Here is a 16567-nt window from a genome sequence, read left to right as displayed (position 1 = left end):
CTGCCATCCCAAGCTACGTCATCACAAAATGTGTTTCCTTTCTCGGGAGAGTCTGGCTGTTGCCATATCGTATAACACCTAATTGTTGATTGTTGATTGATCAATATAAGTTATATTGATCCCAAATTACTGTCCATTGGGTCTATTAGGCAGAAATGCCCCTGTTGTCCAGTTTCCAAAGCAGAACCCAGCAGCCCTCATAGCTTAGAGTGAAGCCCCCCACTAAGCACGCCGTCTAAAAGTGGTCTAATAGTGGTATAGATTTGAACGTTTTTTTGTTGTCTAAACTTAAACTAGACGACTAATAGACGTCTAATAGTCGTCCAAATGCAGACTGTCTATATTTAGACGACTATTAGACGTCTATTAGTCGTCTAGTCTAAGTTTAGACGACAAAAAAACTTTCAAATCTATACCACTATTAGACCACTTTTAGACGGTGTCTAAAAGTGGTCTAATAGCTTTTACGCTATTTGTTGCAGTTAAAGGAGATTGTTTTTCTCGGTGGGGTTACTAGTTATCATTACAAACACTTCCATGCCTTGGTTGTCCCACACAAGCTGCCGTAGTGTGCTAAACAGATGTTAGGCTGTTCTGTGTTTTGCCAAGTCCCGGAAAAGACATGCTGTGAATGGCCGTAGTCACTTTGAATGGAGTTGGTACAACATATGTTCAGGAGGAAGACTACGCCTTCAAATGAGATTATTACATTCTTCCTCCTACTCCACACCTACTCATCCCTACTACCCACAAGCTTATCTATCACCACGGTAACTGAGTCGACTCCTCCCTCAAATTATATGCCATGGTAACTGATCATAGCTCCATCCCTCGCCATCTACAGTGGCACAGCTGCCATAGTAACTAATTCATGCTCCACCCTTTGCCAATAAGGAGGTGTATTTAAACCTGCCAGTCTCTCCTGTCTCTCGTGCATATTACTTCGCATCCCACCCTCTCTCCCTTATTACTGTTATAACCTACCTTTCCAGTTTCAGGTTCCAGATAGTATAGATAGTGATGGCCAGTCCACGGACGACTGTAGATGAGAACGCCATCGCTCTCAGATCCCAAGCCAAATACTTAGGGTCTTCACCCCCCTGGAACCTATGGTTATGCTTCCCTCCCCTACATTCATCCATCCCCATTCAGGGCTACACCCTACAGGCCTTCGGCCTCGCCGCTTACTCATTTGCGCCCCATTCACGCTTCCCTCCCTCGCCAACATCATCCCTCCCTCCCCCCTCCCTCACTCCAGCTCACATCCTCTTCATTGCCCCTTCATCCTCACTCCCTACATCCTCACCTCCCCCCTTCACTGTTGCCATCCGTGCCCGCGTTATTGGAAATCACACCACAGCTCCAGGCAAACCTCACCCATGGAAGCTTTTGTTTGGCTGAACCGGAGCTAGGGAGCGCTTCTTATGCACCGTGTGGAGGTGCCGGGTGGTCCGACCACCTAAACCTAAATTTATCACCCACTGTCCTCACTCCCCCCTCCTCCCCTTCTCTCACATCACGGCCCACTCAACCTCACTTTCATCCCTCACTCCCTATCCTATCCCTTCTCATCCCCTACCCAGCGACATTCACCCATTCTCTTCCCCCGCCATTCCATCCATGCATAACCAATTCTCATACTGTCATACGGACAGGTTCCATCTACTTTTCTAAATAAAGAATGTTGAAAAGGTTTGGTTTGAAGTTGTGGTCTGTACTAGTGAATTGTCAGTTCCAAATGCTCATCCCAAAACATGATGTATGAGACTGTGACGGTTTGTGTTTGACTGTTGGACAACAAAGACATGGATGTGTTAGTAATGACAACTAGTAACACATTCATGAAAAACACCGCAACAAATAAAGTAAAAACAATAGGCTTATGGGCTCCTCTCTATGCTATATGAGGGCTGCTGGGTTCTGCTGGGGAAACTGGACAACAGGAACATTTCTGCCTAATAGACCCCATGGAGGCATGGACAGTGTTTTGGGATCAATACAAGTAGGAAAATGAGCCTAGATGTTATTTATGGCCGAGTTGTCCTTTAAGTTTTACCGTGTTCTTTTAAATAACCGCCTGCAGGCCTAGTCAGAAAATATAATTGTGCTACAGTTGGGTTCAGTGCAGCCTGTAAAATATACTGTAAAAAAATCATAGACCACTTTACTATTTAGCTTATACAACAATACATATAATTGCTAAATACATAATATAGTTTGTCTATAATTATAGGATCAATATTTCCTCCCATTATATTATCTGAATATTTGTTGTCAAATGAGTAAACTTGGCAAGTGTTTGTAATAGCTTTATTATAACATTAAATCTTGCAGGACAACATTAGTAAGATTATTATTTTAAAGATATCTCAGCAGCAAATTCACAGCTTGTAGTAGTAATGTGAAAAAAAACACCACAAAGTTAAAACATTTTAAACAGGTTCACCGTCTCCACACAATGCCAGCAGGATTGTTTCATAATGTCCCTTGGTATCCGCCTGTCAAAGCAAGAGAAACAAGTAATCAGTGAGAATACAACAAACGCCGGTAACCTCACAAATCCACAGAATGCAGCAACACAACAAATCTATTGCTTAACCATGGGCCATGACAGCCATAGAATGAGACACATTGTAATTCATCTTGAAAATACATACAGACAGACTGACATGCATGTAAAATAGTGGTGTTTCACATTACCAATATGTCCTCCTGTAGAGTTTTTCCATACATGGTCTTGTACTCATCCATGACCTTCTTCAGGTCCACCTCAGAGCGGCTCACCACCACCCTGATAAGAGTGTCATCACATGTGCCATGTCCCTGTGAACAGACAGCCCTGGTAAACTGCACAGCAAAACTCTCAGTGTTCCTTTAACTCTGTCTGAAGAGTATAAATGGAACCAAAAGGACCCTTACAGAACTCCAAATGGACACATAATAGGCCAAACAGACCCAATTTCGTGCCACAACCCTGAAACAGTGGTAAATCAGCCAACAACCCACTCCCTCTCATGGTAAATGGCTTACATCTTCAACCGCCTATCTACAAGTTTCCAACGTCCCATCGTGCATTGCTCAGAAGGTGCGCGGCAGTTCCGGCATCGCAGCAGAGTGTGATCTACAAGCTCACAACGGTTGCATCTGCGACACGACGTGAGCTTGTATTTCAGCTGTGGCACAGTGAGATGGGTCAAACACAGAGAACCATTCTCACATTCTCGCAATGTATGTGACAAATAGTAGGAATCTTAATCACTATATTGTGCACTGTAGTGAGTAGGGAAGGGAGTGAAATTGCAAACAGTTTGTGAGGCTAAACATGACACTTACCCAGGGGGCAAACCAGCCTTTTTTTAGGAAACCTGCATTTGCCCCGACATAAAAGGTTGTCCACCAGAAATATTATCTATGACCCAGTAGGATCACAACCTATATGGACAACCCGGTCAATTTGTACGGAAAAGTTCCAATATGGCCGCCTCAATATTAGCCCCTATTAGTTTTAATGGGGGGTGAATAGGGAAAATTTTTAAACTGAGGGATATTTCCACGAAACTTCACAGGTTGATCAATGGTATACATATGAACATTTTTTGTATTGCAAGTTTCCATGAAATCCAATATGGCCGCCACAATATGGCCGCCATAATGTAAGGACCCAGAAAATAGGTTTTGCCTCTAACTTCTGAACCAGATGAGCTAGAAATGCAAACTTGGTGTCTATTTCATGGTGTCTGACCATGGGAGACTCAATGGAATAGCTAATTTTATTATTGGGTGTGTCTGGACCTTTATTGTGCATATTTGCAAGATGGTGGATTCCCAAAATAGAGCTTTAACATAATTTCTACCATGATTGTTGACTGCTTTTGCAAATACAAGCAATATGAATCCATTTGCTAAGATTTATGGCACAGAAGGGACTTATACCTGTATTATTCTTGAGTTTGCATGTTAAAATGGCTGTAAACGAGATATTATATTTCCTGTCCGATTCTACTGTATGTAGTTGTAGCAATGACTTCAGATAAAATCAGAGACCAAAACAATGTATCTTAGAAATTATTTTTTTATTTAAAAAATTAATAAAAAAAGAGAGAGATTATCTCAATTAAATGAATGCAACTGCCTTTTTGGGTCTTTCACACATAGACATGCACATGCTTTCCAACAACTTCAGCTTCAGGGAAATTATAATGAACACATGATTAAAACAGGCTGCATTATAATGCAAATAATTGCTAGTCACTATCACTGTCATGTGTACCTATCCTGCTGCATCGTCTCCAGTCCTTGGCAACGACACCCCAAGTAGCATGCAATTCCCTTCTTCGCACATGAAGTTCAATCACCCGAGAGAGACTTGGAGTAGAACCGCTGCTCCTTCACTTGGAAAGGAGTCAGCTTAGGTGGTTCGGGCATCTATTACGGATGCCCCCCGAGCGCCTTCCTAGGAAGGTCCTCGATGCACGTCCCACTGGGAGGAGACCCCGTGGCAGACCTAAGACCAGATGGAAGGATTATATCTCCAGACTGGCCTGGGAACGCCTCGGTATACTCCCAGAGGGAGTGGAGGAAGTTACGCAGGATAAGGAAATCTGGAAGTCTCAGTTGGAACCGTTACCCCCGCGACCCGATTCCGGATAATCGGTTGAAGATGGATGGATGGATGGATGGATGGATGGCACATGAACAGTTTTTCTACATGATATTGCCTTGTCCATTGATATAGGCCAGGCTGGCTCTGTAGATGGACAGGGGACTGCCTTCCCATCACTGAGAGACCATCCATATTCAGTGAAGCAAGGGATGTCTGGCTTCGCGATGTGTGCAGTTTTATCTATTATGGCTGCAAGAGCAGCTCTTTTCAGGTGCAGGCCAAAGGCATTTTCTGTAGGTGGCAGCAGCTTCAACAGGGTTGATCGGTTATTTAGGAACTTGTACACTCTCAGCTTTGCCAGGTCAAAGTCCTCCGAATGGTCAGCTTTTGATGCATATACAGCTATCGTGAGGTCTCTAGCCTGATTCTTGACATCCTCTGAGAGGGAATAAGAGGAATTTTCACCAAACTCCTGAAGTGCAGGGAGACCCATGCTGGTCTTGAACCATGCCTTCTTTCCAGTGAAAAAGGGATAGCTGGTGGTATCTCTGCCACTCAGGCTGTGAATAAAGGGCAGGGCACGACACTGTGCGAGTCCAAGGACTGAGACCATGTGATGGATAGGAAGATATGCATCCTGCTCTGTTCTCACCCACAGCTCTGGAAGGTCTAGGAGGTGCGTGGCAGCATGATATGGATGCCTATATCATGCTGCCGCCATGGGAAGGCAGTCCCCTGTCCATCTACAGAGTCAGCCTGGCCTATATCAATGGACAAGGCAATATCATGTAGCTGTATCAAAGGCTGCCAGAAAAACTGTTCATGTGCGAAGAAGGGAATTGCATGCTACTTGGGGTGTCGTTGCCAATGACTGGAGACAAGATGCAGCAGGATAGGTACACATGACAGTGATAGTGACTAGCAATTATTTGCATTATAATGCAGCCTGTTTTAATCATGTGTTCATTATAATTTCCCTGAAGCTGAAGTTGTTGGAAAGCATGTGCATGTCTATGTGTGAAAGACCCAAAAAGGCAGTTGCATTCATTTCATTGAGATAATCTCTCTCTTTTTTATTAATTTTTTAAATAAAAAAATAATTTCTAAGATACATTGTTTTGGTCTCTGATTTTATCTGAAGTCATTGCTACAACTACATACAGTAGAATCGGACCGGAAATATAATATCTTGTTTACAGCTATTTTGACAACATGCAAACTCAAGAATAATACAGGTATAAGTCCCTTCTGTGCCATAAATCTTAGCAAATGGATTCATATTGCTTGTATTTGCAAAAGCAGTCAACAATCATGGTAGAAATTATGTTAAAGCTCTATTTTGGGAGTCCACCATCTTGCAAATATGCACAATAAAGGTCCAGACACACCCAATAATAAAATTAGCTATTCCATTGAGTCTCCCATGGTCAGACACCATGAAATAGACACCAAGTTTGCGTTTCTAGCTCATCTGGTTCAGAAGTTAGAGGCAAAACCTATTTTCTGGGTCCTTACATTATGGCGGCCATATCGTGGCGGCCATATTGGATTTCATGGAAACTTGCAATACAAAAAATGTTCATATGTATACCATTGATCAACCTGTGAAGTTTCGTGGAAATATCCCTCAGTTTAAAAATTTTCCCTATTCACCCCCCATTAAAACTAATAGGGGCTAATATTGAGGCGGCCATATTGGAACTTTTCCGTACAAATTGACCGGGTTGTCCATATAGGTTGTGATCCTACTGGGTCATAGATAATATTTCTGGTGGACAACCTTTTATGTCGGGGCAAATGCAGCACACCTTCCTTTGCCCCCTGGGTAACTCCATTAAACCCGATTCACACAAAAGACAGGCAGACATCATACCTTCATAGCCAGATGGAGCTTCTCAGCAAAAAACGCAGGCTTACTCCAGGCACACTTCACTGTACATCAAAAGAAACACAGTTTAGGAGGGCAGCCCGATGGATCACTGAGTAAGAGCGCATAGCACAGTGACATAAATAACGCTATAGTCATTTCCACATATGACCCTAAGTTCAAATAATATATATATATATATATATATATATATATATATATATATATATTAAAGATGAATACATAAATAATACAGAGGGGTGACGCTTAACTACATTTTGATATCAAACATACAGTGTACAATTCCCAAAACTAAATTTCTTCTCTTCAATAGAGTCTTTAATTCAGTCTGCCCAGAAGCAGGGATAAGAAATGTCCCCACTGGCCATAATGAAAATCCTGTTTACTCAATAAGATTCTGATTGGAATCATTTTAGGAAGAATCCTTCTCACCAATGTCAACAAGACAGTCTTCAATGTCTCCTTTCAGCTCCATGTCCAAGGCTTTGGGTAAGGTGACATCACTGAGGCCAGCGTATTTCTGGAACGCTACGAGGTCAAATGGTGCACATTAATTTACTTTAAGTTTTTTATTTAATTTTACAGGTGGTCATGATGAAACTACCTAAATACAGAACGTTTATATTTATTCTAGGGCTGTCAATCGATTAAAATATTTCCTCTGATGAATCGCATAGTTAATCATGATTAATCTCACATTAATTGCATATTGTTTATACATTCTAAAGCTACCGTAAACAGATCTTTTTCAAGACTTGAATACACGTATCAACATGGGAGTAGTAGACAAATGCTTGCTTTATGCAAATGCATGTTTATTATTAGAGAAATAAACAAAGGAGTGCATGGGAGAAAGAAATGCTGAAATCATAAACTCAAGCCCAACAAATAACAGATGGGCATATTGATTTACTTACTTTAACATTACATAGTATTTATTCATAACTATATGCTGTAGTGTTATGGGTTCAGTTGTGTAACTGATACATCACCGCCGCCTAGTGGCCTTAATGCAGAATGACCTGTATGACACGTTAGTTGAATAAAGCCAGCATATTGACAGCACGTCGTCGTCCAGAGCTCTCATTGTTACACTAGTAACCAGTACAGCCAGCACAACATAACATGGTGTCAGAAGACGGAGTTCATGACAAAAACTGCCTGTGAGATGTTTTTTTGTGAGCAAGGACCTGCAAGGACTATTATTTTTTGTACAGCTTGGCTGCTACACTGAGAAGCTAACAGGCTAAGAAGCTAAGTGGCTAACAGGCTACCACATGTGAGTGAGTGAGTGAGTGGACGCCTAGAGAAGAGGGGAACCACAGATTGAAATATCATCACCATGGAACGCTTGCAGCCACCACCACACTTTGATTTCACAAGGGCAGAGGAATGGCCCAAGTGGATCAGAAGATTTGAGAGGTTCAGGATTGCATCTGGCCTAGACCAACAGTCAGAAGGAAACCAGGTGAATACTCTCATCTATACAATGGGGGACGAAGCTGAGGATGTGATAACTTCACTTAGCATGACAGCTGATGAGGCTGGTAAATATGATACAGTTAAAGCAAAACTGGACACACATTTTGTGGTTCGCAGAAATGTGATTTTTGAAAGAGCTAAATTCAACATGAGACAGCAAGAGGCTGGAGAATCTGTGGAGAGCTTTATCACAGCACTGCACTGTCTATCTGAGCACTGTGGTTATGGACAGCTGCATGACGAGATGATACGTGACAGAATAGTTGTAGGGCTGAGGGACAAAAGACTGTCTGAGCAACTTCAAATGGATGCTGATCTAACCTTGGCTAAAGCTGTCACTCGTGTCCGCCAAAGTGAACTTGTTAAAAAGCAGCAGGAAATGCTTAAAAGCAACTTCAAAGCGGAGACCACAGGAGCCAATATGGACAGTGTTCGTATGCAACAGCGCCCATTCAACAGAGAGAGAAATAACAAACCACTGCAACAAGGCAAAATGCAATTTCAAAGGAAGAATGTGCAACCTCAGTCTCAGGTACAGGGGGACACACAGTGGTGTAAGTGGTGTGGGAGAACACCAAGACATAGCAAACAGCAATGCCCAGCCAAAGATGCAGCCTGTAAGAATTGCAATAAAAAAGGACATTATGCAAAGGTGTGCCGGTCTGGGGCAGTCAGAGAGGTCCATGCCACCAGTGAAGAGGAAACTGAGATTGCTTTCTTGGGCTCAGTCAGTGCACAGGAAACAGAGGAAGCATGGAGAGTAAAGATCAAAGTGAATGACCATGAATCAGAATTCAGAATCGATACAGGTGCTGATGTAACCGCTATACCAGAATCTGTGTACCAGGCACATGGACAGTTTCCAGAGCTGATAAAATCAGACAGAGCCCTTTATGGAGCTGGGAGGAACCGTCTGCATGTGGCAGGAAAATTCACAGCGACTCTGAAAACAAATAGCAAGAGCACTGTACAGGATGTCTATGTGGTCACAACCCTGAAGTCTGGCCTACTGGGGCGCGCAGCAAGTGTGGCGCTGGGACTGGTGGCCAGGGTGGACACCATATCACTGGACTCCACCAAAGCAGTGAAAGAGCAATTCCCTAAGCTGTTTACAGGATTAGGCAAACTAGAAGGGGAATATAAAATAGAGCTCGAGCCTGATGCAAAACCGTTTGCTCTGACAACTCCAAGGAGAGTCCCATTACCGCTTATGCCCAAAGTGAAGCAGGAGCTTGCACGAATGGAAGAAATGGAGGTGATCTCCAGGGTCGAACAACCCACAGATTGGTGCGCTGGTATGGTCACCGTTCCTAAACCAAACCAGAACGAGGTGCGTATATGTGTCGACTTAACAAAACTGAATGACTCAGTAAAGAGAGAGAGGCATATGCTTCCCGCAGTTGAACACACACTGGGACAATTGGAGGGGGCAAAAATATTTTCCAAACTCGATGCTAATTCTGGGTTTTGGCAAATTCCCTTAGCCAAGGAGTCTGCACTGCTCACGACATTCATTACACCATTTGGCAGATTCTGCTTTAATCGGCTGTGCTTTGGAATCTCATCCGCACCTGAGCACTTCCAAAAGCGAATGTCTCAGATCCTAGAAGGCTTAGAGGGAGTCATATGCCAGATGGACGACATACTTGTGTATGCACAGACACAAGCCCTTCACGATACAAACCTGCACGCAGTACTCAAACGGCTGGAAGAAGCAGGTGTCACACTGAAACCTGAAAAGTGTGTATTCTCCACAGACCGTGTGAAATTCCTTGGTCAGATAATTGATGCTACAGGAGTCAAAGCAGATCCTGATAAAGTGAAAGCAGTTACTGACATGAAAGAACCAACTGATGTGAGTGGGGTCAGGAGATTCCTTGGGATGGTGAATCACCTTGGAAAATACCTCCCGCACTTAGCTGACAAAACACAGCCACTCCGTGATCTGTTGAGAGCAAAGAATATGTGGACCTGGGGACCAATGCAACAGAGGGCTTTTGATGACATCAAAAAGACACTCAGTTCACCTCCAGGCCTAGCACTCTACAACTCCAAAGCAGACACAGTGGTTTCAGCTGATGCCTCATCATTTGGATTGGGAGCAGTACTACTGCAGAGACAAAATGACCAACTCAAACCAGTCGCATATGCATCCAGAGCGCTCACCGACACAGAGCAACGGTACGCACAAATTGAAAAAGAGGCTTTGGCTATTACATGGGCGTGCGAGCGATTCTCAGACTTCCTGGTGGGAATCACTTTCCATGTAGAGACTGACCACAAACCGCTGGTGCCACTGCTGGGAGCGAAGAACCTGGATGAGCTGCCTGTTCGTATACAGAGACTCAGAATGAGACTGATGAGATTTTCATATTCCATCTCCCATGTTGCAGGTAAAAACATAGCCACTGCTGATGTCCTGTCTAGAGCACCCGTGGGGAGAGTGAGCGACACACAGCAGGAGACAGAGTTAGACCTGTATGTAAACATGATAATGTCTAGCCTGCCAGCAACAGATAAAAAGTTGGAGGAGATTAAGAGACACCAGGAGAATGATGACATGCTCAGAGAAGTGAGAAAGTACTGCACTGAGGGGTGGCCAGACAGATTCTCATTAGATAGAGCATTCCTACCTTACCAACAGTTTGCAGGCCAGCTTACAGTGCAAGATGGACTGTTACTGAAAGGTAGTAGACTAGTTATACCAAAGTCACTGCAAACTGACATACTACAGAAACTGCATGTAGGACACCAGGGCATAACGAAGTGCCGAGAGCGAGCCAAACAGTCAGTCTGGTGGCCTGGATTAAGCATGCAGCTACAGAAGATGGTGGAGAGATGTGACATTTGTGCAAGGGAGAGGGTTAACTTCAAAGAGACTCTACTGCCGACCGAGTTTCTAGACAGGCCATGGGCTACAGTGGGAACTGATCTGTTTGAGTGGAGGAGCAACCACTACTTGGTAGTAGTAGATTACTTTTCTCGCTACATGGAGATTGCTAAGCTCACTTCAACCACGTCAGTAGCAGTAATTGAACACCTCAAATCCATTTTCTCTAGATGGGGTTGCCCGTTTATTCTGAAAAGTGATAATGGGCCCCAGTACTCTTCTGATAACTTTAAGCAGTTCGCAGCCGCATGGGGATTCACTCACATCACCTCTAGTCCCAGATTTCCACAAAGTAATGGAGAGGCAGAGCGTGCTGTGAGGACAATCAAAGATCTCCTGGACAAAGCAGAAGACCCATACATGGCACTGATGGCTTACAGAGCTACACCATTAGCAAATGGGTACAGTCCAGCAGAACTGCTCATGGGCAGGAGGATTAGAACTACTGTTCCTGTCATCCCATCCTCTCTTGATCCGAAATGGGCAGACATCCCAAAACTGAAGGAAGGAGAGGTGAACAGCAGACAGAGACAGCAGATGAACTTCAACAGGAGACACAGAGCACATGATCTGCCAGGTCTACAACAAGGTGATCATGTGTGGGTCGCAGACACCAGAGAGAAGGGGACAGTGTTGGCGAGGTCGGACATGCCACGATCCTACATCATCGAGACGCCCAGGGGAATCCTGCGCCGGAATCGCAGCCACCTTGTCAGCACACCCGTGGGTCCCACCAGACCAGCTGATCTTCCAGACATCCTACCAGACGGCGATCCAGGGGGGCGTCAACCAGCGGAGCTGCGCCAACCGCGTCCACCGAGTCCGGAGGCTGGGAGACGCTACCCGGCGAGAGAGAGAAGACCACCGGGGTACCTGAAAGACTTTGAGGTTACTTAGCAGGTACTCTCGATTGTCTGAGTGATTATTGGGGCAGAATAATCCCCACACTCAGCTGAAGGTTTGGGCAGTCTACCCCGCCTTCATAGATAGGTTAATGTTGTTTGGATATTATTAAGCTGGTTGATTTTGTGTTTGATAAGTAAAAAAAAAAGAGAATGTCATACTGTAGTTGTTAAATTTGGTAAAGTTAAACTAAGTAAAGTGAATAACTGAAATGTATCTAATTTAAGTTGAATGGGGGAATGTGTATTGGAAAAAACAAAGTTAAGTAAAAACAAACATTTCCATTTATTGTTTATACTCAGAAAGGGGGATGTAGTGTTATGGGTTCAGTTGTGTAACTGATACATCACCGCCGCCTAGTGGCCTTAATGCAGAATGACCTGTATGACACGTTAGTTGAATAAAGCCAGCATATTGACAGCACGTCGTCGTCCAGAGCTCTCATTGTTACACTAGTAACCAGTACAGCCAGCACAACATAACATATGCCTGTAATAAGATAATAAGATGTGACCAGCTATCGGTTTGCACTTGAACAATTTGGACAGACCTTGCAGGCTTTGTACCAACAGTTTGGTCGTAGCTACGGAAAGCTAAGGAAAATGGCAGTGATCCAAAATGGGTTAAAGTGGATAAAGGAACCTTACTTTTAGAGAGCTGAGCAGCACTTCGACTCGTCAGGATGTCAATGAAAGCTTGGACATCGGTTCCTTTGGTGTTCTCACCAGCCTCGAACAGAGCCTGTCATAGAATTTATTATAAATTCAGTTAAGACAATACCTTTATTGATACACAAAGGGAAATGCAGTTAAGGTCCACGCAGTCACGCAGCATCAAACACAAATTGCCAACAGCCTTTTTTACAATGTTCTGTCCTGAAGCGACCACATACACACAGGTTCTCAAAAGTCTAGGGCAGGGGTCTTCAACGTTTTCAGGCCAAGAACCCCTTAGTTGAGAGATGAAGCAGGGACCCCACAACATTTTCATAGATTCCATATAGTTTCATTGTTTGACAGCACAATCATCAGTGTATTTTGGATTCATGTCAATTTGTGTTTTCAGATATGTAACCACTTGAACCGTCAATAAGTAATAAACTTGACCTTTCACTCTGTACTTAATCTGCTCTTTTTCCCCTCTACACCAAACCTCTTTGCCAAAAATAGCATTGTGAGCTTGTAGATCTGCTATTTTTGGCCAAAGTTCTCAGAATATGGGCGCTAGGGTTCAAGTGGTTAATATAAAAAAAGTTTCTATCACACAAAGATTTGGAGGACCCCCTGTAGTAACTCTGAGGACCCCCTAGGGGTCCCGGACCCCCTGTTGAAGACCTTTGGTCTAGGCCTAGGGACACTCAGGGTTCCTTAGGTGGTTACAGACCCTGAGGTCGACGTAGTTATGGTGGTCCTTGAAATTAAAAGGTTTGAGAACCACTGCATTGCATGTTGGTCATGTTACTACAGTACAGTACTGTACCTTTGCATCCCTTTTGGCGAGGTCCAAGTCCACTTCACTGTACTCATCTTTGTTGGCTTGCAGCAGGGCCTGAAGGGCCAATGTGAAGTCTCCACTGGTGTCCGCTTTAATGACGTCCTCCAGCTCTTCCTGGTACTCTGATGGAGAGAGAACACTTCATAGGTTGGAATTCACTCCGAAATATAAACATTTTACTGTGCAATATACTGTAGGAACGATAACACAACGAAGGTTGTTTTTGTTGTATGGTAAAGTGGGACTTGGGAGCATCAAATATAAAATTACTGTACCTTCGCTAAAAACACTCTTGATCTCATTGATTTCATAGTTTGACCGTGATGCAAGAATTTCCACCAAGACATCTTCATGTGTGCCCAGTCCCTGTTGGATAGACAATTGGTAGTGTTTAAAAAAGAGATTATTAATTAATGTATCATTTGTATTCTTCAAAAAGAATTGTAACGAAGAATTAAAATGGTAAAATCAAACATATATTCAAATCCATTCTAAACACTGGTTCAAAAAACATTGTTGATTTCTGTAACCCATATTCCTCATTCAGGTGTTCCTCATAAGAAACCATTTACAAAACTATTTAACTGCTTGGTTCTTAAAATTACAAGACTCTGTAACCATGGCTATCGTAAAGAGTGAATATTGGGCATAAAAGCCCAAAAATAACTATTAAAAATTGTGAATATTGAACTTGAAAACGATTTCTGTCGATATTAATTAAACTACACACCTTGGTGGCTTTTCTGAGACAGTGGGCATCAAAATGATCAGGTGCCATGAGCAGAGCCAGAACAACATCCTCGAAGTCTGACCTTAGGAATGACTTCAGGTCATCAGCCAGAGCCTGAAACAGAAACAAGTGCATTTCTGACTAATAAAGTATTCAAAGCACTATTATGTTGTAGATCATTTTAAATCTTAGAATATCTAAATCCTATTTTGACATATCTATTGGTTTGGTATTAGACTTATAGCAGGTATTAGCTTGCTTGTTAAAGGCTTAAATTAGGTATGGTATTTTATTTATTTGTAGGCATGTCTCATTTGTGTTTCAGTTTGTCATGTTGTTGTGATGTTTTATATGTGGGAGCAGTGGGACTACAGACGGAAATTGGCTTCTTTCTAAATCCGGCATGTTTACATGAGATCATGTTCAATTGATTGAATTCTTTTAATGTGCACTAAAGTTCTCATGACATGTCACTTGCTGAAAATAACAGATTAGTTTTTGTTTAAGAACGTAGGCAGGCAGTCACTCACTCATTGCCGTCTCCCCATGGCCTCCCAAGTAACAAGAAATCTTGTGAAATAAAATGTTGTCAACCAATCAAGGACGATGATACACGAAAGAATAAGTCTCCTCAAAAAAACTAAAGAGCCATCTTCTTTTCTGTCCAAAACCAAATCAGCCGAAACAAATTTTCTCTTTATGATCAATTGAAAAACCTAGTAGTATGTTTATAAAAAGTAGCCTGAATTTTAATACCCTAAAAGCTATAATTCAACCCCCCAAGATGTTGTGGACTATGTGGGGACAGGTTTTGAGGACCATGACTCACCTTCCCAGTGGATTGCTCATAGACTCCTTTGATCCTCTGTCTTTGTTCATTGCTTCTCTTCACCAGAATGGAAATGATCACATCCTCATCTACTCCTGTGAATGCGAATATATGTTATGTTGTAGGCTAGTACGGCTACTACACACTAAAAGAAAAATGTGTATTCTTTCTCAAGTTTCTCAAGGTGGATTAAGAGATCCAATCCAATCTTGAAGAAATTAAGTCATTTTGTAATTAATGTAGAAGTATAGGCCTATAATGTACAGTGCCTCACTAATTAGTTCTTTATACCTTTGGTTTCCATGGCTTTCTGCAGTTCTGAGGCATCACTGCTGGCGGAGAAGTTAGGATACGGAGGAACAGTTCCATAGAACTTAGGCTTCGGCTTCGATGGCTTACCCTTGCCCTGTGAATATATACATTCAATCAGAAAAAGTATTGAGAATGAACTGACAGTAAAGATACACTAACCCACTCAGATCCCCACTGGTAATTGACCAGGGCAGTATTCACATGGCCACCGTGTCCCCAGAGTTTGGCCTTATAAATGATATGCACTGAGGCGCCTTGATGCCTCGCCCAGGCAGCTCCAGTGACCCAGCTGATTTGACAACACCAAAGGCCAGGCTAAAATGGTGAAACTCCAGGCCTGAATACACTGCTGAATATTCTGCTGCCAGACACAGGCTACAATCTCTAATTGATATTGATCACATCTCAGAAATCATAGAAAGGGGTTTCATACGTTCATTCATAGCTTGAAACTCTCACAACACAGAGTGACCATGTTCAATTTTAGCTCAATAAGACAACAGAGAAAAGACCATAATTATAAACACCAAAACTGGACTTTAACTAACACATTAACTGTGATGAACTGGTACTCACTGAGTCCACAGAGTCCTTATCAGGGTCCCTGTCATGGATAATGTTTTTGAAGAACTTCTTGAAGAAAGTCATCTTTGCTTCGCTATGAATTGAAAACACAGCTGAATAAGGACCCTGATGTGATTTAGAGCACTGGTTCCCAAACAGCGGGTCAGGATCGATTTGTGGGTCACAGATATTTTTATGGGTCCCTTAATTTTTCTGTCTCCTATTTGGTTTTTAATTATTCAAAACATTTTCAAAAAACATTAACAAAAAAGGAAAATTTGTCATGATAAAAGATAAAATGATAAAGAAATGTCATGAATAAATATAAGAAAAACCTAAGAAATTAGAAAACAAATGTTTAAGAAGTAGAGAAAATAGCCGATCTACAAGCTCACGTGTCTGTGACATGTCGTGTCTGATCTGCTATCTTCACTAGTTTGGGTCCTGGCAAATGTCTAATTTCGCTTTTGGGTCACAAACTAAAACGTTTGGGAACCACTGATTTAGAGAGATTACACGTCACACACTCTGTTCAACAAGAACAATCCAACAGATTATTCACACCTACTGAAACACTTAATATCCCCCAAAATGTAATGGCAAAACTATATGCACTCAAACAAAAACAAAACTCACCCGTTCTGTTAAAGAGCAATCTTGTGAATTCTGCAACACCTTGCAGTGACTCCCTTTGTACGGTTGTTTTCAAAAGTATTCCAAGGCTGGCCAACCCCCTAGCTTGCATTCTCTCAATGCCAGCATTCATTCATACAGGTTGAGCAACTTGTAACTGTAGACCTGTTTGACGATGTAGTTTACTAAACACTGATATCGTATAGTGTATACCTTGGGCCTTTTCTACATGCAACGGG

The 16567-nt window shown here is 42.6% G+C and overlaps 1 protein-coding gene across 1 annotated transcript; it reads right to left on the bottom strand.

The window, feature by feature from the left end:
• Nucleotides 1-1259: 1259 nt before the first annotated feature.
• LOC308299586 (annexin A1-like) lies at nt 1260-15779 on the bottom strand (the record flags this gene model as incomplete). The annotated part of the gene is made up of 12 exons (XM_080743381.1): nt 1260-1318; nt 2447-2498; nt 2701-2823; nt 6477-6535; nt 6924-7019; nt 12414-12507; nt 13246-13382; nt 13536-13626; nt 13991-14104; nt 14820-14914; nt 15111-15225; nt 15708-15779. 12 exons carry the CDS (start codon nt 15777-15779, stop codon nt 1260-1262), a joined length of 1107 nt encoding a protein of 368 aa, XP_080599507.1.
• Between the last annotated feature and the right edge of the window lie 788 nt (nt 15780-16567).

Source organism: Nannobrachium achirus (genome assembly GCF_963921795.1).
Source record: "Nannobrachium achirus genome assembly, chromosome: 15".
In the NCBI taxonomy this organism is placed as follows: domain Eukaryota; kingdom Metazoa; phylum Chordata; class Actinopteri; order Myctophiformes; family Myctophidae; genus Nannobrachium; species Nannobrachium achirus.
This window is presented reverse-complemented; position numbering and strand designations above follow the sequence as displayed.